This window comes from Podarcis melisellensis, assembly GCF_964234715.1.
Source record: "Podarcis melisellensis genome assembly, chromosome: 5".
NCBI lineage: Eukaryota > Metazoa > Chordata > Lepidosauria > Squamata > Lacertidae > Podarcis > Podarcis melisellensis.
Genome location: NC_138537.1, coordinates 16,712,148 through 16,739,853, shown reverse-complemented (window position 1 = coordinate 16,739,853; position 27,706 = coordinate 16,712,148). Strand labels below are relative to the sequence as shown.

Sequence of the window (27,706 nt, the reverse complement as noted above, 5' to 3'; positions counted from 1 at the left end):
TGCCACTGGGCCCAGCAGCACTGAACACCGTGAAGACTGCAGCAGCTATAGCTGCAGTGATTCTCTACAGAGCATCGGGACCTGAAAAAATTGTTTGCAAAAAGGGAGGCTGGCGTCAGCCACGGTGGACCCTCCAGAACTTATTTGCTGCAACATGCTGAGCATCAAGGCCAGGCCTGTGAGGGGCTCATGATTTTTATGCTGTTTCTATATTGCTCAGTATCGATTTCTGTTTTTGAAGTATTCTGTGCAAGTCACCTTGAGTCTTTCGGGGATCTCTTGAGATCAAAAGTTGAGGATACCTAGAAATTAAGCATTCAAATCCCAGAAAGTCAGCTTCTGTGAGTCTGCTATGAACAGTTTAAACATATGAAACTAACAAATCTCCCCTCCTGTTGGATAAATGCTATCTATCTAACCAATAAGATGCTTTTGCAATGTTAGACACAAATTTTGCTCAGCAATAGCCAATGGTACCACACAGGCTAAATTAGATCCACCGCCACCATTACTAAAAAATGGAAATAGCAAAAAGGGCAATGTGGGAGCTGCTCCAGAGTTCTAGCCAGCCAGTCATGCCTTCTCCCCAATAATCTATTCCATTTCTCTTCTTCATTCCATCTTCCAATTGCTTGACATTCCCATTTTGGTGTAGGAATCTCTGGAAGCCAACAAATGGCCATATCTGCGGCCCATCACTTTGAATAGTCACAGCAAACCATGGTTTCACAACTAAAGCATCCTTACCTGTGGTTTAGTGTGATGCCTAAATTGAGTTACTGTCTGTCGTTCTCAATTTCTCCCCTCCAGCTTGTAATGTGTAATACTGACCTTCCTTGATAGGTTATTGTAATAATTGCTGAGATAATACAGTGGCACCTCGGGTTACAGACGCTTCAGGTTACAGACTCCACTAACCCAGAAATAGTACCTCGGGTTAAGAACTTTGCTTCAGCATGAGAACAGAAATCGTGCAGCGGCGCAGCAGCAGCAGCAGTGGGAGGCCCCATTAGCTAAAGTGGTATCTCAGGTTAAGAACAGTTTCAGGTTAAGAACGGAACCTCCAGAATGAATTAAGTTCTTAACCTGAGGTACCACTGTATATGGAACCCTTTCTGAACACTGAAAAGCACACTATATAAATGTTAATCACCGCCATCAAGGAAGATGACTTGGCCAGTCAGCCAATATTACCTCCTTCTGCTCTTCCGCCATGTCAGGGCCATGTGCTTTGGCGTCCCCTAGAGGGGAAGGCGCTGATGTCACCGGCAGGACAAGTTGCTGCTTCAAATTTTCTGGCTGCTGGAAGCTAGGCATCTTTTTGAGCGTCTCCTTCAGCTGCCTGTATTCCTCCACCTGGGACTAGAATTCAAATGCAACCATTAGATATCACTGTCAGATGAACCGCTTCTTATTAAAAACTGTAGGGAAGCTGGAGGCTCAGAGGCAAGTTGGGTATTTTAGCTAAACATGCACATCCGATCAAAAACGCCCATGTGCTAAAGCGAGATCTTTTCTATGCGCCAGAGTGCGCCAATTTAATACATTACAGCAGGCATGCAAAGTCTAGCGTAAAATCCCCACAGCCCAGAAACGGGGATTAGTTTTTCATGCCACGCAGAAGAGGAACAGAACTGTCAGAAGTGAATTATTACATTTCCTTTCAACCCGTTTTTGAGGGGGCTGGGGAGGGAAATCGCAAACGGGGGGAAAGTCCCATGAACTGAAAAGATACAACCGAAAGAGAATGACCGAATGAGTGTGTGTGATGAACAATCACAAGCATCTCTTCAAACGCTTGCAAGAAAACTGGCTTCCCGTTCTTAATGGAATTGTCCACCATATGATGGAAATGAATTTATCCGGAACAAAGGTGTAGTGTTATTTCATGGGTGGTTCACTAAAACAAAATATGCGGTGGACCAATACACTTTCCACATCGAGGCAGCATCACATGGCTGAAAGGCAAGATCCTACCCTTTCCAGCCTAAAAGTGATTTGGGGTGTTCTCTGCTGAAGCTGCCACACATGGCTGCCCCATTCATAATTTTCTTCCTCATCAAGCAAGGGGAGCGGCACCATGCAGATGGGCCAGCTCTGCCCACGACCTTTGTATGGCATGCCTACACCATCATTTCCTCTATATGCAATGCTCAGGCAGTGAGCGCTCTTCCTAACATAGAACAAACAGCACAAGAACACAAGTAGAGCCTGCCGGATGAAGCCAATGGCTTCATCCTATTAGCTGCAGAAAGCCAACCAACTGTAGGGACAGGAAAACAGAAAACTGGGGCCAGGGGGTTTCAAGTTGGAGGCTGGAGACAGTCAACAGTTTCAGAAGAGTTCAGCAGGTTAGTTTCTAGGTGAGAATGCAGGCTCTTTTCTTTGGTGTCATGGTTGCCTTTAGAAAAATGGAACCTGCACAAAAAAAGCCTATGAACCTAGAGGATTTTGGGGTAGGGGGTTAAGCCATAGAGAGCACAGTCTCCATCACACTGCTGGTTTCATCTCCGAAAAAGGACACCATACACATCCAAAGTGTTGCTCATTTTCCAGCGGAGCAACTCCATCCCTGTCAACAATGAGTTTGAAACACACTGGAAGCTCTCCCTCTCCCTCGGTGTGTACATCCAGCCCACACAACCACCAAGTGGTGTTTGTAAACTCATCACGGTGCAACTCAAACCAATAACCTGGAGCATCCCCCAAACCCCAGCAGGGTTGCGCCCGCAATGCCAAACAACAAGGCTGAGGGTGCTCTCCAAAAGGTATACGGGTGCCCACTCAAAGGACCTCTTTAATATCTGCTCTGCCTTATGACGAAACAGTTTCTCCCACTCAACCGGCGCAGAATCAGAAAAACCACCCTTCGCCAAGGTCAGATCACTGGACCATCTACCCAGCGCTTTTCCAGGACCTTGGGCAGAGGTCTCTCTCCCACCCTTTGCATCACCTTCTCCTTTTAAAAACTGGAGACAAATGGGATTGAACCTGGGACTTTGCATGTAAAGTCTGCAGTCTACCACTGAGCTATAGATCTGGTGCTGGCTTGGAGTAAGTTCACACTGCAAGAAGCCCCTTGGCAAACAACTGTCTCAAGTTCTTTGAGCTCCTGAAAAACAGTAAGGGTTTCTTCTCCTGATTAAGCATCCTGCCAGTCCCCCCCCCCAACCTGCTTTATCCTATGCAACTCAAAGCTCATCATCCACCCCCTGGGTAACTTTTAAAGTTGTATTGCTTCAATACGCTTTGCGTGGGGCTGCCTTTGAAGACAGTCTGGAAACTGCAGCTAGTTTAGAGCCCTGTGCCTACTTTGCTAAAACGTAGGTGCCAGGCAAAATAGGATGTTCCTTTACTATTAACGCAAGCACTTTTAAAATAAAAAAATTAAAACAGACTGATGTTCTTGTCTATATGAGGTGCTGTTAGTACCTGAGTTTATTTTAAACATGCTGTATTGGTTTGTACACTTTGTTTTATTATCATCACCACCATGAAATTGTACTCCCCCTGCAGTTGCTACTTTTGCCAGCCTCTCTGGGAAACACACCTCGATGCTGAAGGGGGGTATTAAATGATGCAAAGCCCTAGCCAAGCCACTAACCTCACCAGGTGGTGAGGGCCAAGTTGCAATCTCTTGACTTCACTTCTCTCGCAGGGCTGCTCAAGGATAAAATGAGATAACCCTGAAGCTCCTTGGAGGGTGAAGGACACACGTCACGAGGAAATTTAAAACAGTACAGCCCAGCACTCGGAATACCATATGGAACCACGACAAATCACCTAGCCAATCACCTCCAGGGTTTTAGGCAGGGGTTCTTCCCAGCCTTACCTGGAGTTCCCAGGGACTGGGACCTTCTACACACCAAGCATGTGTCCCAGCACTGGGCTACAGCACTGGGCTGTAGCCCTTTCCCTTCGCTGTGCCACAGGTCTCCCATAGAAGCTTTGCTAGGTGCTTACAAGACTCTGTCTGCAGAGAAAAGGGCTGTAGCTGAGTGCACTCGAACCCTGGTGAGGGCTCATCATCGAGCCTGCCTAGTGGCAGTGAAGGCAGAGCAGAAAAGAAGGCTTCCTTTGCTGCCTCCATTGCATCCTCATTGTGCCGTCTGGCAGAGCTTTTCCAGGTAGCGTGGGGGCTTTTACAGTCTGGCCCACAGGAGGTGGCAGAACCGACAGTAGCTCGCTGTGATTTGCTTGCAAAGCATTTTGAGGATAAAATCGCTTGCATCTGCTGGGACCTTTAAGGTAAAGGTAAAGGGACCCCTGACCATTAGGTCCAGTCGTGGCCGACTCTGGGGTTGGGGTGCTCATCTCGCTTTATTGGCCGAGGGAGCCGGCATACAGCTTCCGGGTCATGTGGCCGGGTCATGACTAAGCCGCTTCTGGCGAACCAGATCAGCGCACGGAAACGCCGTTGACCTTCCCGCCGGAGAGGTACCTATTTATCTACTTGCACTTTGAAGTGGGCAGGAGCAGGGACCGAGCAACGGGAGCTCACCCCGTGGTGGGGATTCGAACTGCCAATCTTCTGATCGGCAAGCCCCAGGCTCTGTGGCTTAACCCACAGTGCCACCCACATCCCACCGGGACCCTTACTCCGGTCCTATAAAGGTAAAGGTAGAAGACCCCTGAACGGTTAAGTCCAGTCAAAAAGGCGTCTATGGGGTTGCAGTGCTCATCTCACTTTCAGGTCGAGGGAGTCAGTGTTTGTCCACAGACAGCTTTCCAGGTCATGTGACCAGCAGGACTAAACCACTTCTGGCACAACGGAACACTGTGACGGAAACCAGAGTGCACAGAAACACTGTTACCTCCTTGCTACAGCGGTACCTATTTATCTACTTGCACTGGTGTGCTTTCGTACTGCTAGGTTGGCAGGAGCTGGGGCAGAGCAACGGGAGCTCACCCTGTCATGCGGATTCAAACCGCCGACCTTCTGATCGACAAGCCCAAGAGGCTCAGTGGTTTAGACCACAGCGCCACCCGCGTCCCACAGAGACTATAATTCCTCTTATAACAGAGGAATGTGATGGAGTGTCCAGAGCGTTGCCTAGTCCTGTTATATTGGATGATTTTGTTGCATGTGTGGGTTATGGGTTTGCTTTGTTCTTAATATGTATTTTGTGCATTCATTTTGTATTTTTATGCTTTGACCCGCCTCAAAACCTTCAGACGAAGGGTGGTATACAAAGTGTATAAAATAATAATAATAATAATAATAATAATAATAATAATAATAATAATATCATCATCTCCTTTGCATTTATATGCACAGGTGCTGGCTTAGGTCTCTGAGCAAACTGAGATGGAAGGTGGCTGGGGTCTTGCCAGAACTGTACTCTGCAGAATATTCAGCAGCCCTGCAAACAAAGTCACTTTTTTAAAAGGGGGGTGGGAAGGTGCATATGGTCCGGGGGGCAGTGCAAAAGCTCCAGAGGCTCAGGCCCCCCAAGCCACACCCTCACGGCCCCGCTGTATGGAAGTCGTAGCTTGTAGCCTCCTGGACAAGAAAGAAAGATGTGGTTTTTATCCATATATGCATGCATTCACTCGAGCCCATAATGGAGCTGTCAAGAAACAAAAACAATTTACTACGCTATAATTTTGGCAGAGGAGAAATCCTTCGAAGCATGCATTTCTTACCCCGAGAGGGCAGCTGGTTGTTAACCGGAGATTCCCCCCACCCCCCACCCCACCAAAGGCGTGCATGCATAAAAGTTGTGGTCAGCAGAAAGAAAAAAAGAGGGAAGAAATGTTAGGAAGGTTTTTTAAATAGACGAAAACAAAAACACCATTCATTAAGAGCAGAGTGGATGCAAAGCCATTTTCTTGGCTGACCTGCGCAGCTTCTAGCGCACTCTTGTGTTCTTCCAGCGTCACTACAAGCTGGTCATGTTGAGAGATTAAACTCTTATGCTGCAGCTACACAAAAGAAAACGCCACCATCAAGGTTGATCCCAAATGCACTTCATCAGACACCAAGAAATAATCTTAGGATTGCCAGCAGTTTAACTGATTCAGCACATGCCTTTCAAACAAGTATTTTGTGTGTGTGTTTACATCTTACCAAAACTTCAGTAAAGTTGCCTTTTTGTGCAGAAATAACAATGGGTTTTCCCCCTTTTATAGCCCCTGTGAATGGATTTGGGTCTGCTGAATTTGGTTTCATCTAAAGCAGGACACTATGCAAATCTGCCATTATTGTTCCCGAGACAGAGAAAGAGGTGTTTGTTAGCGTTTGGAAACCATTTTGAATCAAGATGGCGGACTGAGCCATTCTGAACTGCCTTGGTTTTAACCAAATATGGCAGGAAACAAGCAAATTCATTACCCTTTTATAAACCTCGGGATTATTTATTTTTATTTTTTGGTTTCTTAGAATTCCCGAGCAACACTGGGTACTTCTTCCTTGGTCTGCTACCTATTTTGGAAAGTTGTTTGCCAGTTTGCTGTGCATTTCAACACCACTTAAGCTACCACAAACAAACTTTACTTGGTGGTTCCTGAGATCAAGGAGCAAAATTTTGTGCATGCTTGGATTCAAAATGGACAGCGTTCTGGATCAATTTAGTAGGCTGAATCTCTCAAAACTGCAGTAATTTCAACCACTGGTTTCAAAATTGCACCGATTCTTGGGGTTTCTTAGAATTCCCAGGCAATGCCGGGTTCGAGGCTGCTAGTAAACAATTAAAAATTAATATCAGCACGTTTGGGCACGCATTTAAGAAAAACATACCCATTGCACCTTTCCTTCCATTAAACAAGAAAAGATCTATTTTCAACCATCATCTTATTTTCCCAGTTGCAAACAATGGGATTTTTCTCTCTCCCTGCTCCTCCTATCTTGGGAGGCCCAAGTTCTTACCTTCACATCTTGTAGCTGAGTATGAATATCTTGGTGGGCTTTCCTCAGCTGCTTGTTCTCTTCTCGCAGATTATACATGGATTCTATTAAAAATTCAGCGCAAACAAGAATTGATCCGACAGATTTATACACAGCAGAGAGAGACAGAGAGCATCCTAATTACTCACGAATTTAAATATTTGCAGCCAAGTCCTAATGGAAGCTGCGTTAATGCCAACACGGGTGGCAATTCCAGGGAATGGCCTGGCCCCTCTTCCCCCTCCCCAAAATTTAAATCAAGTAACACAATGCTGTACCTTTCAGCTTGGAGAGCTCCTGCTCCTTCTCTTGCTGTAACTCCATATATTTTTCCTTATGATCATTGACCACTCTGTTGAAGTCATCTCCCTGCCTCCTGTGCTCCTCTTCCAGGTCTGCGTGCTGCTTCCTCAGTTCTTCATGCTGGCTCTGCAAAAAGGAGAGGGGGCAGACAAGACACATCACAAGGAATTATTTATCTGACCAGCTGACAATTTATGTATTTGGACGTTCAGGGCAACCCCATCCCAGGATGAGAGCATGTTTTAACATAGGCCTGTGGAATTTCAATACTGCCATGGAGTCGGTCTGGTTAAGATGAAAAACATGAGTAGCATTAACCTTGGGTTAGTGTTGGTGGGAGTGTTAACAATGCCTTGATTTGGACATAACGCTGAACCATGGTTTACCCTTCCCTCTCCACAGGTTCATTCTTTTCAAGCTCGACAGTAAACCATGGTTAGTTTCAAACAGGAAGTGGATCTTTCCAATGTCCTCCTTGCAACCATACCATGAAGGAGAGGGGAAGGAGTAGCGTAATTGGCATAGCACTAAATTATTATTTCTGCATTACGTGCAAACCAGGTCAGTGATTCAGTCTGAATCTTGCCAATGTTGTAAAGTCCTCTGATGGGTCTGTTACCACCTCAGATCGCTGCTTCAGAGTGTTCCCCAAGTCAAACACTTCTCGGTGTTTAGAACAACAGAAGATTAAGGCAGCTGTTGGGGGGCACATGCTCCAAAAGAGTTTAAAATGTTGCACACAATCACCGGGAAGCAAACATTCTGCAACCAAGGCCTTCTCATGACACCCAGACTGTCTATTGGTGTCAGAGACATCCATTTCCCAAAAATGCCAACTAGGACTGGAAGCCAAATGTTGTCATCTTTTTCTAGCTCCCCTGTTAAGACAGGATGCTTAAGAAGATGCATGTATCTACCTTCAACATCTGGTGTTGCACATTCAGTGCTCCATATCTGCTATTGGAATCTTGCTGCAAAACAAAAAGAGTAATATAGTTAGCTGACATACTCAGCAGCTTCCTGCATAGCTATAGTACCTCTCTGTAAATTATAATACTAGGAAACTCTGAACTTGCCCATGGATCTACTTATAGGACTGTCCATGTATCAGGCACGCAGGGCACAGGACATCTTCTAAAGTTGCGGACATCTTCTAAAGTCCGCTATCGAGCTATAAAGGTGTCAAACTCTGGAGTGGAAGCAGCAGCAAAGGCTCAGCAATTTTATTAGACATTCCGACATCACTCTCCACCTTCAGAAAATGCAAGTTGCACTTCCCCTTTGTCTCCATGTCTGTAGGAAGGGAATCAAAAGCTCCCGCTGTTTAACTTCAAGCATCCAAAAATCGCCCCCTCCAAATTAAATTGGTCTGGGGGTGAAAAATCACTTTTTCTGAACCAACATACAGACCCAGCAAATCTACCAGGGGAAACCTCAGTAACCATTGGGTAGCCTTATCCTTTGTGAATTTGTTTAATAAGACTCCTTAAGCCTCATAGGACAAGCCAACCTCCAAGTAATCTTACTTCTTGTGAATTATAATTATGTATGTTTTCCTTTTTCTTCATACCTTGGAACAGGTTAAATGTTAAGAGCATTCAGAACTCTATTATCAGTTCAGCTTATGCAATGAGCAGAAACATCTTGTTCATTACTTCTGCACACTTACCCTTCCTTTATTTAGTGTTTCTTGTGCTTCTAATTTATAAACAAGAAAGTCTAAAAAACAAAAAGGAAGAGAAAATGATGTTAAAAGGCTAAAGTCTATTTATATTTATAAGCTCCATCTATACAGCTATCAGGGCGGGATACGATGTGTTTAAACATTTAAAAGGCATACAATAAATCAACTGCAAAAACAATAAAACACATCCAAGAGACAAAGTCAAAACATCTCTGCATACAGGTGGTATCACTCTAATCTGCTATATCCTTAATTAGGAAGATGACTTGCTAATTGGAAAGATGGCCTAAACAGGATGAACAATGAAACCATCTTGCTGTTTTGAGGAAGAAAGCTTCTGCATCTCTCCCCCAGACAAAAGAAATGCAGAAAATCTCTTCAACAATACAGCAAGGTGAATTCATTGTTCATCTCCTTTTAGGCCATCCCTGATCAAGAAAGACAAATTCAAGAGTCCCTCTGCGTATCTCAGTCCAATGAAGGAATTGTTCATTAATCATAGCATTGGATTATTTGAGTCAGTATAACGATGTCCCATTCAGAGTAGCCCCACTAAAATTAGCAGACATTGCTAACTTAGGGCCATTAATGTCAATGGGTCTTCTCGTGAGCTGAATACAGCCTATTGCTATGGACTCTGCTGGGGCTGTTGGTTTACACATTCAGCTACTAGGAGAGTCTTCTTCAGGCATTTGTTGTGCACACGTAAAGAGGCAAGTGTGAGCACCTGGGACAAAACCAGGTCTCCACAATTATGCTGCATGCAGAGACACAAGCAACACATAATCCATGTTAGTGGGAAGGTTTACTTGTCCTGAGGGTTTCCAATATGGAGATAGGAACCCTGATCAACCACAGGCCCATTTTGACAAGTGGGCGGGGCCACTCACCTGTCAATCGCCTGACATCATGGGATGCCAAGCCTGAAACCCACCACTGGAATAAGGAAACATCAGGACTGACTTATTAAGCCTCAGAGATGCAGTGGTATCTCAGAAGTTGCCAACATGACCCAGAAAGCACAGTCCTAGCCAAATGAGCAGTGGTTATTATGGGATGCCAGGAGACACTGTTACCTGAATTATGCCATAATCTGCAAAGAGTGTTTGCCTATTGTTCTGAGTACTGGCCAGGAAATATATCCATAGGTATTAACTGTAGAAATATAAATGTGTTTTTGAGTGCAAGAATCAAAACTTTATTTGGGGGAAACACTCATATAGTCAGATGGAGTTTTGTTGCTGTTGTCCTTATCCACTAGATGGCAGTAAAAACTCATTAAGAAACTCCAGAGATTTGATCGCTTCGAAGCAAAATAGCCAATTCTTATTTTCAAAAATGTTTGGCAAAGCATAACCTATTTTAGAGGAGTCTTGAAAACCGCGATGGCCCCGAATGCAACACAGCGTTCCTGTAATAACAATACAAGTAGGAACAACATTTCTCCTGCTTCCTATCCTTTTTCTTTTTGTGAAAAGTAAAATCTTTTACCTTCTTTTGCTTTCTTATGTTCAAGCCTTTCTTTCTGCAAAGATTTCTCTAATCTTGACCGGTGCTCATATACAACTGAAAAAGGGAAAAAAATCAATAAACTGGATGTAAATGAGGAGTAGTTCAACAGGTAACAAAATGTGTGTGTGTGTATCCATTTTGAAAACATAATAAAAATAAAAAATGGATGTACAAGGAATAGGAGGGAAGGAATCATTAACAAAATCAGCAAAAGAAAGTTCTCAGGAACTATCAGTGAAGTTGCACAAACCATGCAATTTGTGCATCCACAATGTGGTCTTTGGGAAATTACAGGTTGCATGCATCCATGTAGCCAAAAGCTTGCCAGTTGGTCTTTAATCGATGGAAGATGCTGTAGTTCCATGGCAGAGCATCTGGTTAGCAGGTTAAATGTCTCGGGGTTCAATAAAAGGTTCATCTCCAGCTAGAGTTGGGCAAAACCTTTTGTCAGAAATCCTGGAGATCTGCTACCAATCTGCGTTAATAACACTGGGCTAGATGGACTAATGGTGTGACTCAGTGTAAGGCTATATTGGCTTGCCCGTGTATGCATATTTGCGTGCACACACAATATTTCTCCCCCTCTGAAGAATATTAGGGGGTGGGCAGGGGAAGGACTAGACCATGTGAAAAATGAACATAATATTTTAGCTGCAGTTCATTCATTTTCAGCTTTGTATACTTGTTATAAAAAGCGCACTTAGACATTCCACTGTTGCACTCATAACCTAGGTTTAAGGTGCCTTTAGCTCCTAGCTTTCATATCTCGATTTCTAACACTGTTCAGAAGTTAGTTTCAGGTAGATCTTTTACACCACGTTCCTCACAGATGGAGAGAGTTCAGCTCCAAAGCCTCTTTCATAAATCAGCTCCATAAACACATGGAGGCAGGAGTGAGATCATGCTGGTGGTAGCCCTGCTCCAAACATTGTCACCCCTTCCTTTGTGTGCCCCATGCTCAGATGTGTGCATGAAGAGCAGGTGGTCTGAAAAGAGGCACCTATGCACACACACCTGTAGGTACGCAATGTATTAATAGTATTATATTTATTCATGTTCCACTAATTTAAGATGGGTGTATTGTGGTGACTGCGTTTTTAATGTGGCTTGATAGGTTGGTCCTTTCCCCAGCCTGTCACTTTTCTTTCCTATTATACATCAATAAAAATAAGAAGTTGTTTTTTTAAAAAAAATTCGGTGGGGCTTACTCCCAGGTAAGCAGGGTTAGGAATGCAAATGTAGTCCACATTTACAACCTGATAGCATTACAAGAACAAACCATATGTGCTAACCATTTGCATGAACTTCCTTTCTTTAGCTTTCCGGTGCATTTTGAACTCACATAATTGGATCCCCAGGGTCATCTAGTCCAACCCCCTGTAATGTGGGGAATCTCAGCTAAAGCATCCATGGGAGATGGCCGCCCAATGTCTGCTTAAAAGCCTCCAAGGATGGAGAGTCCACAACCTCCCGAGGGAGACTGTTTCACTGTCAGAACAGCTCATACCACCAGAAAGTTTTTTAGTATGTCTATTCGGAATCTGCTTTCCTGCCACTTGAGGCCACTGATTCGAGTCCTACCCCGCAGAGCAGGAAAAAACAAGCTTGTTCCATCCTCCATGTGACAGCCCTTCAAATATATGACAATATCCCCTCAGTCTCCTCTTTTCCAGGCTAAACATACCCAGCTCCTTCAACCGTTCCTCCATAAGGCTTGGCTTCTAGACCGTAGAAGGGCCAAAGCTGAGTGGCAGAACATCTGCCTTGCATACAGAAGGTCCCTAGATCATCTCCAGGTAGCACTGAGAAAGACCCAACTGCTGCCAGTCAGTGTAGACAATACCAAGTCTGTCTGTTTGCTTCTTCATTAGATTTCTTTCCCTACTTTCCACCAAGAAGCTCAAGGTCACAGCATGAATGACTTTTCCCCTCCTCATTCTGTCCTCACAGCAAGCCTGGGAGGCTAAGAGACAGTGAATTGACTCATGGTCACCCAAGGAGCTTCATGACACAGATTAGATTTGGACCCTGGTCTCCCAGATCCTAGTCAGACACCTTAACCATTACACCACACTGGAGTTCAATGGACAAATGATATGGTATAAGGCAACTTCCTATTTTCAGAAAACAGGATGAGGCCATTAGGGTGCAAAGACCTTTTTGCAATCCTCACACAGATTACTGCCTGGTTTCAAAAGACGTAGCTTTTTTAAACTGTCTAAACTGAAAGATGCTGCAATCATTTAAAGATTCCAGATGTGTGTGTTTTTAAAACGCATATAATAGAAGCCGTTTTTCCTCCCCTTCTGCTTATATACATAGTGAAATGCGGGAGGGAAAAGGGATACGAAGGTCTGGCATTATAAACAGGAAAAAATCAGTTGGCAGCCGTCAATGGCAGCCCAAAGGGATGATAAACCTAATCACACATCAACACACAGTCAATACATGCCAAGTGAACTAGCAATAAATCAAGAAAAGTCAGAATTATCTTCAATCTGATTATGCATTCTTTCCACCCTTTAATTGGAGCATGGGCGAGGGGAGAAAAAGAACACAATGGAATTGAAAATTAAAAGCCTTTTTCTTCCCCCACCTCTCTGCCACAACCCCCCCCCCCCAGTAGATGTGACTTGATTGAAAATTATCATATTATGTGAATAATTCACTCAGCGATTCTTAAGTAAGGGGGATGGGGGGAGTCACAGAACACCCCAAGATGTCTGATTGCCTCCAAGTTAGACAGGTGTATGAAACCCTGGTGAGCCGCTGCTGCCAGTCCGTGTGGACAATACTGAGGTGGTTGGAACAATGGTCTGATGCAGTACCAGGCAGCTTCCTAATACTGTCTTATCTGCTTGATGTAGGGTAACTCTGTGGTATGAGCAGGTGCAATCCTTGACATCTCCAGAGGGACTGCCCTCTGTCTGAAATTCCAAAATTCCCAGTTCATATAGAAGGGGAAGAAATGGAGGCAGCGAGAGATTTTACTTTCTTGGGCTCCATGATCACTTGCAGATGGTGACAGCAGCCACAAAATTAAAAGACGCCTGCTTCTTGGGAGAAAAGCAATGACAAACCTAGACAGCATCTTAAAAAGTAGAGACATCACCTTGCCAACAAAGGTCCGTATGGTAAAAGCTATGGTTTTCCCAGTAGTGATGTATGGAAGTGAAAGCTGGACCATAAAGAAGGCTGATCGCCGAAGAATTGATGCTTTTGAATTATGGTGCTGGAGGAGACTCTTGAGAGTCCCATGGACTGCAAGAAGATCAAACCTATCCATTCTGAAGGAAATGAGACCTGAGTGCTCACTGAAGGACAGATTGTGAAGCTGAGGCTCCAATACTTTGGCCACCTCATGAGAAGAGAAGACTCCCTGGAAAAGACCCTGATGTTGGGAAAGATGGAAGGCACAAGGAGAAGGGGACGACAGAGGACGAAATGGTTGGACAGTGTTCTAGAAGCTACAAACATGAGTTTGACCAAACTGCAGGAGGCAGTGGAAGAGAGGAGTGCCTGGCGTGCTCTGGTCCATGGTCCAACTCACGAAGAGTCGGACACGACTAAACGACTAAACAACAACAACAACAACAAGGTAGATGGACCAATGGTCTGATTCAAGTAGAGGCTGTGTTCCTTCAACAGCATATGGCCCAATATCTGAAAGGCCACCTCCTTTCCTACTGGGGTTAAGGATAGCAAAGAAGGCCGTGTTGAAAGGCACCTAGTATTTTCCTTATATAGCTTCCATCGTATGTTGTAGATGCACCTCTTTACAGTTAAGCCTTTTGACAGTTAAGGGTGGTATCCAATGCAGAAGAACTTCCCCACTCCTCGTGATGGCTGTTCTCTGTCTCCAGTCAAAGGCAGTAATGTTTCTGAGTCCCAGTGGGTGGAGACTATGGCGGGTTTTTTCTTCTTCTCGTGCTCAGGTCCTGCCTGCAAGTTTCCTTGTGTCCTCTGTAAGAACAGAATACTGGACTAGATGGGCCATTGGCTCTTCTTATGTTCTCCACCTGCAGCTTTCCCCAATCTATTGTAGAGTGCGGAAAACCACAAGATTTAGGAGTTGCTTGGAGAGAGGAGAAAAGGGGTGCTTAGCTGTGAAACTATAAATTCATGCACTAACAGAATGAGTTACTGCTTTGGAGACAGCCTGTCAGGGAACTGCCATCAGAACAGAGACAGGAAGCAGAGGGGCAGTTGTGTTACAGGAAGCCTCCGAAAATCTTGCAAAGCAGTTCCTCTTCCGGGGAGGAGGAAAGCTCCACCTCTAGTGGGGAAGAGGTGAAAGGACCAGAGGATGCTGGTGGGCAAAGCTGACCAGGAGGGAAGCATGCCCCTTCCGTCGCCCACCCTGCGCAGAAGTCTAAAGCGCAAAGAGGGAAGGAAAAGGCTGGGCGTAACGAGACTTTTATGTTGGGGCAGGTCCAGGAAACAAGCACTCCCGGATTCTGCTAGCGATTGAGGCAGACATGAACTTTGGGGCTCTGCACTGTAAATAGTTTTGCAGCTAAATAAAACCTGTAAAAGACAGGTCGGAATCCTGCCTGCTTACTCGTGAGCAACCACCTTTGCAATCTGACACAACCCTAAGGCATTTTGTTTTACAGGACCCCCAAATTTTGTCGAATCTATACTGTTCTGGTTTGAGCTGCGATGGCTTTACTGCCTTATTTGTTTTTATTACTGCATCTTTCATTGTTGTAACCTGCCCTGTGGTGAAGGACAGCTAAGAAATCTTATAAAAAGGTACAGGGGACACGGGTGGCGCTGTGGTCTAAACCACGAGCTTCTTGGGCTTGCCGATTGGAAGGTCGGCACTTCAAATCCCCGCAATGGTGGTGAGCTCCCGTTGCTCGGTCCCAGCTCCTGACAACCTAGCAATTCGAAAGTCATCTACAATGCCAGTGCAAGTAGATAAATAGGTACCGCTGTGGCAGGAAGGTAAACAGTGTTTCTGTGCGCTCTGCACGTTCTGGTTTCTGTCACAATGTTCCATTGCACCAGAAGTGGTTTAGTGTTTCTGTGCGCTCTGGTTTCTGTCACAATGTTCCGTTGCACCAGAAGTGGTTTAGTCCTGCTGGCCACATGACCCAGAAAGCTGTCTGTGGACAAACGCCGGCTCTCTCAGCCTGAAAAGCACGATGGGCACTTCAACCCATAGTCACCGTCGACTGGACTTAACCGTCCAGTGGTCCTTTACCTTTACTTACAAATTACTAGGGGATAAAGCGAAGGGTACTAGTCATGAGGGGACACAGGCAGCACTGTGGTCCTAACCACTGAGCCTAGGGCTTGCCAGTCAGAATGCCGGCAGTTCGAATCCCAGCAACAGGGTGAGCTCCCATTGCTCGGTCCCTGCTCCTGCCAACCTAGCAGTTCGAAAGCACGTCAAAGTGCAAGTAGATAAATAGGTACCACTCCAGCGGGAAGGTAAACGGTTTTTCCGTGTGCTGCTCTGGCTCAACAGAAGCGGCTTAGTCATGCTGGCCACACGACCCGGAAGCTGTACGCTGGCACCCTCGGCCAGTAAAGCGAGATGAGCACTGCAGAGTCATCCGCAACTGGACCTAACGGTCGGGGTACCTTTACCTTTACTAGTCATAACAGCTGAATGCTACCTGCAGGATCAGAGGAAGCATGACTCTGAGTACAAGTTCCCTGGGAAACAAAAACAGGAGACAGACATTGTCCTCATGCCCTGCTTGTGGGTTTCCCATAAGCACTTGGCTGACCAATGTGCTGGATTTGACAGGCCTTTGGTCTGATCCAGCAAAGCTCTCATACTGTTCTTATGACCTGATGTTGCAAAGAAAATGAGATGTGGTGTTCTGAACCATATTCCCCAATAATAACCCAGAGTTCGCATCCTCATTCCTCCTTGGTTCTCCCCATTGACTTCAGCAGAATTTAAGCAAGCTTAAACGTGCTGAACAGCCGCCTCCAATTTCTTAAATTCCATCTCAGAGGGTGGTTTGTATTCATTTCACTTACACAACAGCCCTATCTTAACTTAGGACAGCTGCTCAGCTTGTCCTAAACCCATCAACCTGTTTCATCCTTACAAACTTAAATCAAAGAAATGCTGCTAAGAATGACCTGAACAGCTGGGTTTCCAAGTCTCTATACTCGGTTCAGCAAGAATAGGCACACTTTGCACAGTGTTAAAAGGGTGCTGTTTCTGGAACAAAACAATTCTTCCATTCAGCATTCTGCCTCCCAACTGTACTTCCCTCAACGTCTTGTGGAAATGTGCAAACAGACTATGGTGACAATACTCACTTTAAAATTATTGATTGATTTTAACAGGAATTTTACCCTGAAGATTAGAAAAGCAATTATTCCCTATGTGTAAATAATGAAAAGTTATTTTTTTTAAAAAAAAATGAAACTACTATCTTATGTTTTAGCTTGGTTAAAATAAGATCACAGAAAATTCCCCAAAGTTTTAATACACTTTTTGGAGATGCCTGGGCCTGGGCCTGCCCTCTGAAACCCAAAGCAGTAACAACTAATAATGATATGTAATAACAAGGCTGTTGTTGTTTAGTCGTTTAGTCGTGTCTGACTCTTCGTGACCCCATAGACCAGAGCACACCAGGCACTCCTGTCTTTAACTGCCTCCCGCAGTTTGGTCAAACTCATGCTGGTAGCTTCAAGAACACTGTCCAACCATCTTGTCCTCTGTCGTCCCCTTCCCCTTGTGCTCTCCATCTTTCCCAATATCAGGGTCTTTTCCAGGGAGTCTTCTCTTCTCATGAGGTGGCCAAAGTACTGGCGCCTCAGCTTCACAATCTGTCCTTCCAGTGAGCACTCAGGGCTGATTTCCTTAAGAATGGATAGGTTTGATCTTCTTGCAGTCCATGGGATTCTCAAGAGTCTCCTCTTAATAAGGCTAGTTACTTAATAAGGCTAGTTACTCCTAATAAGGCAAGTTACTCTCAATTGCCATAAGACTGCGGAATCAAAGGGAGGCATACTCTCTGACCTCTCCCACCAGCCAGGACATTAAGGGCACTGGGAGGCTGAACCTTCTCTCTTATAAAGAATACCATGCCAATGGGGAGTAAAACCTGGTCCTATCCATTGGCCAGTGCAGAAGAAGCTGCCCCAACGCTTGCTTTCCTCTTCCCTCCCTATTCCTTTTTCCTTTTGTATCGTGGCTATCAGATTGTGGGCCTGCAGGCAGGTACTCTCTTATCTTCTGCTACATATATATAATGCTTAGATAATTTTAGGTGCTTTGTAAGTGTTTACCGGTCTGCATAGTGCTTACCAATAATGAAAAATATTAATAATTAGGAAATAATGCTGTGCATATATTGAAACATCTGGTTTAAATAATCTGGTTTAAATACCAGCAAAACATTGACCTTCTGACACCTGTAGTCCAATTCATCACCACAGCCATAGTTTCAGGGTGTTACAAAACTGTGAACTTCTAAACTCAAAGATGAAATCATCTTTTTATTACTCTTGTTTTTAAAATTAGAAGAGAAAGAGAGAGGGAACTCTAATTAAACACGGGTGTTATTTTAATTAAGAATGAATTATTCCAAGTTTCAAGTTAGAAGTGCATAGTGGATTTTCCCCCCGGCTGTTTGTATGTACACTTAAAAAAAAATGGGCCCACTGTATAAAAGCAGAATCTCTGTCCTCCCAAAATTTTCCACTTGGCATAAGAAGCTTCTGAAAACCAAGAGCTTATTCATTCCTTCTGCATTCTCTCATTTCCTTTCAATAAAGCAAGTACCTCAGTACAGAGGGCACTATTAGAAACTTGAATGTTGCAAATTCATATAATTAATGTCATTGGTATATTGGAAGCCTTAGCTGGAGTGGGCGGACATTTATTCTTCCACTTCATTATTATAAAATGACAATCGGAAGGATGAGAAATGTTCTGAAAGGATAGGTCTTCTAAAGGCTAGGAAGGACATTTGCAGCGAGTAGAAACCTCTGATTGCCAGATCCTGGGGACAAGGATGGGTAAGAGGCTTTATGGGTAAGAGGCTGACATCTCTTTGCTTTTAAACTTTATGGTTAAGAGACTCACATCTGCTAGAGACAAAAAACCCTGATCCACTAGATCAGGGGTCAGCAACCTTTCTCAGCTGTGGGCCGGTCCACCATCCCTCAGACCATGTGGTGGGCCAGGCTATATTTTGGGGGAGGGAAATGAACGAATTCCTACGCCCCACAAATAACCCAGAGATGCATTTTGAATAAAAGGACACATTCTACTCAACTCGCTGATTCCCAGACTGTCCACAGGCCGGATTGAGAAGGCAATTGGGCCACATCCGGCCCCCGGGCCTTAGGTTGCCTACCCCTGCACTAGAGACTCTCCAAGCTGATGCTCTCAATGTCTTTTGGAATGTTAATGCCCATCATCCCTGGCCAACATCAGAGGGAACCAGTTTGGGGAAGTCTCAGAGGTGAGCCCTGCTGAGTCCAATGGGATTTACCAATTTAAAGTGTGTCTGGGGCTGCAGACCAAGCACTGCTTTCTCCTGCCTTAAACTTAAAACCACAGCGAGTGCACAGATATGAAAATATATTTTATTCTGGCAAAACCAAGAACCATGGTGCAGATCTATAACAACTAAGGACACAATTTTGCCTTCGCAGTGTTGTTGTTGTTGCTTTTAACATAAATAACTTTAAAGACAACTTTTTGGCTAGGACTCTGTTTCAAAGGTTACTCCGTCCTTGATGCGACAACGGAATTGGTTTTCTAAGATGTTAGGGAGCTTATCTGATCCTAACGTTTTAGAATACTATAACCAAATATTATGGGATTCTAGTATTTTTCTTGGCTCAGCCCTCATCTCCAACGATTTCTGGCCAGAGAGAAAATACCCAGGAGGGAGATGTGGTTACCAATATCTCAAAACTGTTAAAGCCACTTCCTCAAAGCAGTTTTGTTACACAAGGATTAAGACAGATACACTCAAGCAACAAATCTTATGTGGAAAAGCAGAACAGTCAAGGCCCTTAAATTTATATACGTTATGAAGACTCACACCTTCAGTGTCACACATTTTTGTTATGCACATTAACCACAACATAAACACACACGCACAAATTTAATGACCTGTGTGTGCTTCCCGCTGTTCAACACATTTAGAGTTATCTAGAAGTGCAAAGGGACGCGGGTGGCGCTGTGGGTTAAACCACAAAGCCTAGGACTTGCCGATCAGAAGGTCGGCGGTTCGAATCTCCGCGACGGGGTGAGCTTCTGTTGCTCGGTCCCAGCTCCTGCCAACCTAGCAGTTTGAAAGCACATCAAAAGTGCAAGTAGATAAATAGGTACCGCTCTGGCGGGAAGGTAAACGGCGTTTCCGTGCACTGCTCTGGTTCGCCAGAAGCGGCTTAGTCATGCTGGCCACATGACCCGGAAGCTGTATGCCGGCTCCCTCGGCCAGTAAAGCGAGATGAGCGCCGCAGAGTCGTCCGCAACTGGACCTAACGGTCGGGGTACCTTTACCTTTACTAGTCATAACAGCTGAATGCTACCTGCAGGATCAGAGGAAGCATGACTCTGAGTACAAGTTCCCTGAAGCGGCTTAGTCATGCTGGCCACATGACCCAGAAGCTGTATGCCGGCTCCCTCAGCCAGTAAAGAGAGATGAGCGCCGCAACCCCAGAATCGTCCGTGACTGAACCTAACGGTCAGGGGTCCCTTTGCCTTTACCTTTAGAAGTGCAAAGCATAGGGTTTCCAGGTATTTTGAGGCTCAAGACTTAAAGAGAGTGGGGGCTATGAGATAAATAGAGATGCCCAGCAGATCAGAGGGTGGGAACCTGGTAGGAGCAGCTGTTCCAACTGCATCAGCCTGGAGTCAGATGAACATGGAAGGGGGCATTCAATAGCAAAAGCTTTCAAGCCAAGTAGAAAATACTCTTACCCCTGAGATTTAAGACATTCCCTTAGAGATCGAGGTGTATGTGGAGTGTAAAAAAAAAAAGAGGTGGAGATTTAGATCCGGTCAACAGACCAGATCCTTATTTCCCTACAGGCCAAATTTGACAGGTGGGCAGGGCCACCCACCTAAGAATCACCCAATGTTACAATGACAGCAGGTGGCCCATTTTTGCCCACAAGGTTTAAACTCAAAGGGTGCAGATGAAGGCACTGTGCTTTGCAAGCACCGATGATCAGCTGATTGTCGGCACCTGCCAAGCCCTGTGTGCAGCTATTTGCAAGCCTCGCCAGTCCCAATTGACAGAGCTTGCAAAGGCTTGTGCAGGGGACTTTGCAGGTGCCAACAATCAGGTGACATGGGGTGTCTGGAAACTGCAGCCCAGTCATGTGTTTATCTACCACACAGCGGGCATCAAACGGGGGAGGCCTGGTGGGTCTGAAGACGCCCATGGACTGGAAGTTCCCCATCCCCTGGCTTAAAATTCTGAAATGCACAGCAAACCGCAAGATGTGAGCAACTTAAGTATGCACACTATTATCTGCTGCAAGAAGGTAGGAAGGGATGGATGGGAGAAAGTCACGTGACGTGAGTCCAAGGCACAAAACGGATTCATCAGCTAAGGTACAGTTAAGGATTCCCCACTGGGATGCACCAGTTTCCCATTAATCCAAAGCACTGAATTTAGACAAGACCTTCTGGTCTGTGAATTATTTAACTGTGCATTACTAGAGCATACATTAGCAGGGTCACCCAACAAGTCCAAACAAGCGTAGAAGCCATAAAACATCACTTCTCCACTTCCAACAACTCAGTAGGAGTATTTTATTTCCAGAATGAAAAGTAGAAACGTTTATTAGTCAGTTTCCACTTCCCAACACAGGGAAAATGGCCTCACCAATTCTGAATCTCCATCCATGCATTGTTGTTTATTATTTGTCATTATTGCTAGGGTGGTCCCTAGCAATAGAACTGAAATAACATCACATTCAAGACCTTAGATATCAATTAGCACTTTGGGCATGTTATGTCAGCAGGTAATATCTACTACAGAGCCTTTTGTTTTACAGAGAATCAGAATGACCATCACAGAACAAAGCTGAGGTACTGCAGAGGCTAACAGACAATGCCAGAGATCAGGAAGTCACGAGTTTGGATCTTGCTTCTGCCACAAACTCGCAAGGGGGCCTTAGGCAAGCCAGTCTCTTTCTCTCTCAGGCTCAGTCAGCCCACCTGTAATATGGGGGACTATAATACACACTAACTTTACAATGTTATTGTAAGGATTACAAGAGGGTAATGTATGTGAAAGCACTCTGAATACTTAAAAGCACTATACAAGTGTCAAATATGATTACTACTTTCAAGCTGCTAATGGAAAGATGGTTCTGAGGAGCTGAACAATCATGCAAAGAATGGAAGATTTGCTGGTTTCAACACCAACTGCCTCTACTGCTGCTGCTAAAAGTTCCATGGTGCTATCTATAGAGATGGCATGGTCAATTAACCGGTCTGACTGTGTCTATTTCAGGAAAAGAAATATTTTTGGCTAAGGGAGTTTTATAGATATATGTAGACTGTGGGGACTTACCCTTCACTGCAAAGCTATTTTTTCCATTTAGAGTCCTGACATTTAAGTATATGACACTGCGATCCCATAGAAGTTGACTCCAAAGTAAGTCCCCTTGAGTTCAATGGGACTGTTGCTGCAATACTAAGCACATTTAGCGGAGGAGTAGTGGTTAAACAAACTCACCAAGGGAGTAGTGTTTCATACCACTTTAAACAGTTATGGCTTCCCCCAAAGAATCCTGGGAACTGTAGTTTAAGGGAGCTGAAAGCTGTTAACAGACCCCTATTCCTCACACATAACTACAATTACCAGAGATTTAACAATCAAACCCTCTTCCCAGGGAATTCTAGGCACTGTGAGGGGAAGAATGGCCTCTTAACAACCCTGAACAGACTACAGTTCCCAGAATGCCTTGGGGAAGCTATGACAGTTTAAAGTGGTATTATACTGCAGATGGGGCCTTGCTAGTCACTTGGAAATAGGGTGCTTTTTCTATTAAGATAGCCTACCCCTGCCCACACTCGACAAAAGGCCCACTTTAAAACCTTGCATAATAAGGAAGCACTCCATAAAACATTTTTTTCTATCCACAATATCCAGTAATTAAGAAAGGAGGACCAACTAGGCTACCACACAGATAATTTTTCATGGGTATGTCAATAAATTAAGATGCCTAATGCATGTAATTAGTAAAGCTTTGATTACTGTCTGTACAGGGTGCTGGACTACAAGAGCTATTCAATAATTAGTTTGTTAATTGGCTCCATCCAGGGATGAAACTAAGCTGCTGGAAATTAGAAACCAATCCCTTTGGCATTTAATCAGAAATATTAATAAAAGGAAGGGGTGCCGGGGATAGAACAAATGCGACAAAAACCCACATTTGTCCTCCTGTACAAATATTTAGAAGTTTCTCCTTGCAAGGAACCTGAAAAACCTGCACAGCGGCTAGAAAAGGTTCATCTGAATCTCTTATTTATTATCTGAAAAGAGGGCATACATTTGCAAGTGACACAAAAAAGCACATGCAAATGTGTGTCGTCTTTTGTGTGGGGGTCAGAGGGCCCAAATCACATAGAGAATACTTTGTTGGCACCCTTGGTTTTTGAAGTTACAAGTACTATAAAACATCCTTTATAACACCCAGGAGGCAACAGAGGAATCTAGCACATCCAGAGTGTTGATTTTAATCAACATAGGGAACAATCCTTAACCCTGGCCACAGTGGCAGCAAAAGGCTTGATGGAACACCACAGCCAGCCTGCTGTTTGGGGAAGCAAACTCTGGCATTCTCGCTGGCAGAGCTACAACCTGTGCCAAGGTGGACCGGGTGTTTGTATTGCTCTGTTAGATTGCAATCTTATTGAAGCTTTCTTCTAGGAAAGCTGCCATAGCCAGGCCCATAAGTCCTCATGCCATATTCCAGCAGCTCTACAAACACTCATTGCCTGTGGTATCTATGGCACCCATAGCTTAGACTTGACACCCTGAAATAAAAGCCATTACTGCATCATTTGATACAGAGGCTAGATATGCATATTTCAGGACAGGATTTGCCATATGTAGTGCTGTTTTTCTTGAAAAAGAGGTGCTGGAACTCACCACAAATGCCTCCCTTATTCTCGTATAATGGCAATGACGCCCTCCTGAGAGGTGCCAGAACTGAGTTCCAGAGAGTTCCAGCTGGGAAAAAAAGCCCTGGTCATATCACACTGGGAACTTTGTAATCAATAGACAAAAAGCCACCTGAGTTTATGACACTTCCTTGCCTATTTACCTGAAGGCAATTTTAACCTAAAACAGGTGACTGGGACAAAGGTAGTAATAAGCTTCCCAGACACAAGAGCTAGATAGTCAAGCTCTTGTGGTTCTTTAACGGTCAGATGGAGAAGATTGGCTTGTCAAAGATGTGGCAATACAGAATTATCTGGCCCTTCAAGTATTTTCCTTATCTAATCAGCAGGTAAGCAGTGCTAATATGGACAAAGATTTCCATCTTTTCAAAAGGCAACCTGATGGTTTCCTCCGAGATGTGAGACTGCCCTATTAAAGATAGCCTAGTTGCTGCCTCTATGAGATGCCTTACTGCAACAAGCCATGGGCCTGGTTCGTATGTCGCAGGGAGGCAAACACCTTGGCCCATGGTTAAGAAGGAGAGAGCATTTAGGCATGATCTCAGGGTCAGATGATGCTTTGGCTTACCTACTGCACCACGTTGAGCTGAAAGGACTGGGAAGGAGTGTGACGGGCACATATTTGCGCTAAGTCGCAGTTTGGCTTAGTGGTATGTGCAAATGCAGCCATATATGTACAAATGCAAAAATGAAATTAGAAAGGTGTCCCTACTACCATCAGTGTTCCTTTTCCTGATTAATACCAAACACAGAGGCGGACTTAGGGCAGCATGACCGGTTCTGCCACACTGGGCACCAAGCATTGCAACTATGACGTAGTGAACTGAGCAGAACAGAAGGTGAGAGGGTGACAAACTTTGGCCTTGCACAGGGCTCCGCTGACATTTGAAAGAGCAAAGTCCGCCCCTGCCGAACATCAGTGTTGTGAATTAGTACTGTACTGTATTTTGATACCATGGATCACTTATAGTTTAGATGTGCTTTTATGACCGCAATTTTTTCTTGTTAAGCCACTTGTCAGTATTTAAATTGCACAAATAAGTAAAATAAACATGTCTAAGATTGACCGCAATGGTTTTAAGAAGCTGAACAGAAATTGGACGCTGCATCAGGCAGCCCTTTGATCTGAAGCAACAGGGCTTTTCTTCGGTGTTATGTCCATGCAGAAAACGATGCACTGGTGGAATTTTAGATGCTAAAGCTTTTCTACATAACGCGGCCATCATCATAATCATCATCAAGCTCCCCAAACATTAGATGTCCTACAATTGCAAAGTTAATAAATCATGCCTCCAGATCAGCAGTGGAGCAAGTCAATCGGGTGCCTGGGGCGGCGCACGTGCCCTGTGCCCAGGGGCAGGGCAAGCCAGGGCAGGATGCTCCGTGGGGCATCCGAGGAGTCTGCCTGCCTCTTCCCACTCAGCTGCCCTACAGCTGAGGGAGAGGCGGTGGGCGCACCGTTTGGGGAATCATGGAGCCTGTGGATGCCCAAGACACCATATCACTCCCAGGAGAGATGCATGGCTCAGGCGCACTGCAGGCTCCACGGTGAGTGTCGCCCGGCATTTTGTCTCCCCCCTCAGTAGTGACACCCAGGGCGAACCGACTGCACCCTCTTCCTCCACCCCTGTTCCAGAGTCAGCATAGCCATTGATTTGGGACGATGGGACTTATTTTTATTACTATTATTATTCATAATAGAATTTATATACCACCTTTCCTTTCATGAAAGAGGCCATTCAAACAATTAAGAGCCAACAGCAAAATAACAAGAAACCAAATTATTTTTTTTAAAAAATGCAACTACATTAATCCATGATTAAAAAATAAAATAACTCAAGCCCATTAACGCAGCATAACCGTTAAGACAACAATCAAAGCAGGAGATTCAAGTCAGAGCAGGGAAATGCTTGTCTAAACAGGTGAGGCTATGAGAACTGTCAGAATGGAGCCCAGATTTTGGCAGGGAAAGCATACGGTGCCATCAGCAAAAATGGCCACCTCTGTGATGCCACCAGCTTTATATAATCACCAGGCCACAGCAAAACTAAGGAGAGTCAAATTGTTGGTCATATTGCCCTTACTGAGCACTGGAGGCAGTGAGAGCCCCAAACCTCCTGATCACTGCTCCCAATTGCTTTTTACAGATGTTAAATAGCATTTGGGACAATGCAGCTCAACGTACCTGGATTGCACCAGGCTGGGGAAACCTCCCATAGGCTTACAATCTAAAAGCCAAAGCTTTGGCCCTTCAAACACAGGAAACTGGTAGGCAGGATTGAAAGCCCAGATCTAAGAACAAAGACCAAAGGGAAATTGCAAGATTATTTCAGGCCGGGGGTGAAATGACACGACACTTTTTGATACAGAGGTTTGTCTTTTCATTTGTTCCTCTTTTCAGATGCTCTCTTGCTCCTGCCCCATGACCCGTTCACTCGCTTTTATTTGGACAACGATGTGGTAACTGTCTAGACCTCCCATGCTATCACATTTCCTGAAGCTCGTTTGGGCATGCAGGGTTTTTAATTCTTACTGAAGACCGCGGAGTAATTCCTATTTTAAGCACTTGGGCAGGCTGAGCTAACATTCCTGCTCTTCCAAAATTACATCAGTATCCATTTCACAAAAGAGCAACTGGTTAAAGCCACACTGGTAAATGGAGAAAGTATAGGTAACTATTTATAGATTTTTGCCCGAATCGTGCAGGCAGCAATACATGCTTAGATGGCATTGTCTTCATCCCAATGAAGACTACATAAACCACACACAGTATACAGTATACCATTTCAGGCTGCAATCCTATATCCATTTAACTGGGAGAAAGGTCCATCATTGCCAATGAGATTTACTTAGGAGTAGACATGTATAAAATGCCATTCCCCCCATGCAACAAATCCATGTTTAAATAAATAGAAATAAATTATATGGTTTTTTTCTCATGGCTAACTTTTAATAAGGGCAGGGAGATAAATTATATTCAGTTTGTATTTAAAATGCAAATTTGGACTTTCCAGAACAAAATGTGAGCAAGAACAGCCACCCTTTGAAATTCACATTTCTCACAATTTTGCAATGCAGTTTTCCAGCCAAGTCGTGTGTAAGAATGCATATACTGTGGTAAAGTGCATATAAATATATGCATATATTAGAGAAAACAACACTGTATAAAAATGTTTTATATTAGGAGAAGCTGATTTGCAAAGGCCAAAACTGCATACACTGGCACCTAGGTTTATGAACTTAATCCATTCCTTGAGTTCGTTCTTAAACAAAATCCGTTCTCAAACCAAGGTGCCCTTTCTCTAATGAGGCCTCCCGCCGCTGGTGCCCTTCCACCGTTTGGCTTCCCTTCTTAGACCGAGGTAAAGTTCACAAACCAGAACACTACTTCCAGTTTTGCAGAGTTCATAAACCAAATAGTTCGTAAACAGGACTGTTCGTAAACCGAGGTACCACTGTACAAACTAGTATAGGTTTGAATACATTCACACTAAAAGGTTGGTGAATTTTCATGGCTTTAAAAAAACTAATGTGGAACTGTCCTGAACTTAAGAAGGGGGAGTGGGGATGAGAGAAACTGAAACAGACAGATTTGCCTACGCCTTATGTGTAAGAAAGGGACACGGGTGGCGCTGTGGGTTAAACCACAGAGCCTAGGACTTGCCAATCAGAAGGTCGGCAGTTCAAATCCCCGCAATGGGGTGAGCTCCCATTGCTCGGTCCCTGCTCCTGCCAACCTAGCAGTTCAAAAGCACGTCAAAGTGCAAGTAGATAAATAGGTACTGCTCCGGCGGGAAGGTAAACGGTGTTTCTGTGCGCTGCTCTGGTTCGCCAGAAGCAGCTTAGTCATGCTGGCCACATGACCCTGAAGCTGTACGCCAGCTTCCTCGGCCAATAAAGTGAGATGAGCGCCGCAACCCCAGAGTCAGTCACGACTGGACCTAACGGTCAGGGGTCCTTTATGTGTGAGAAGGTACTGGGAAGCAAACAGGCAATGCCAGATGAAATCTCAGAAACCAGGTGAGGGACAACAGTCCATCTGGGTCATCTGCTCTTTCCGCAGTTGTGGACAGCAGAACAAATTATTGAAACAGTCAAATACGAAACCTTACTTTTGTATAACTTAAGCAGCTTGTGCGATTCAGCTTTTACCCAAGGGGCATTTGGATTACACGGGTCCAGA

The 27,706-nt window shown here is 44.6% G+C and overlaps 1 protein-coding gene across 2 annotated transcripts in view; it reads right to left on the bottom strand.

Moving 5' to 3' along the window:
* GOLIM4 (golgi integral membrane protein 4) overlaps positions 1-27,706 on the bottom strand; it is a 56,829-nt gene that overhangs the window by 18,596 nt on the left and 10,527 nt on the right. Inside the window, exons 2-8 of one of the 2 annotated variants that reach the window (XM_081910985.1) lie at positions 10,365-10,439; positions 8,859-8,908; positions 8,107-8,160; positions 7,165-7,315; positions 6,869-6,951; positions 5,842-5,925; positions 1,195-1,362 (exon numbers count right to left, since the gene is read on the bottom strand). In XM_081910985.1, the coding sequence (XP_081767111.1) occupies positions 1,195-1,362; positions 5,842-5,925; positions 6,869-6,951; positions 7,165-7,315; positions 8,107-8,160; positions 8,859-8,908; positions 10,365-10,439 (665 nt within the window). The remainder of the gene's footprint in view (positions 1-1,194; positions 1,363-5,841; positions 5,926-6,868; positions 6,952-7,164; positions 7,316-8,106; positions 8,161-8,858; positions 8,909-10,364; positions 10,440-27,706) is intronic. The other variant, XM_081910986.1, reaches the window with a different exon arrangement.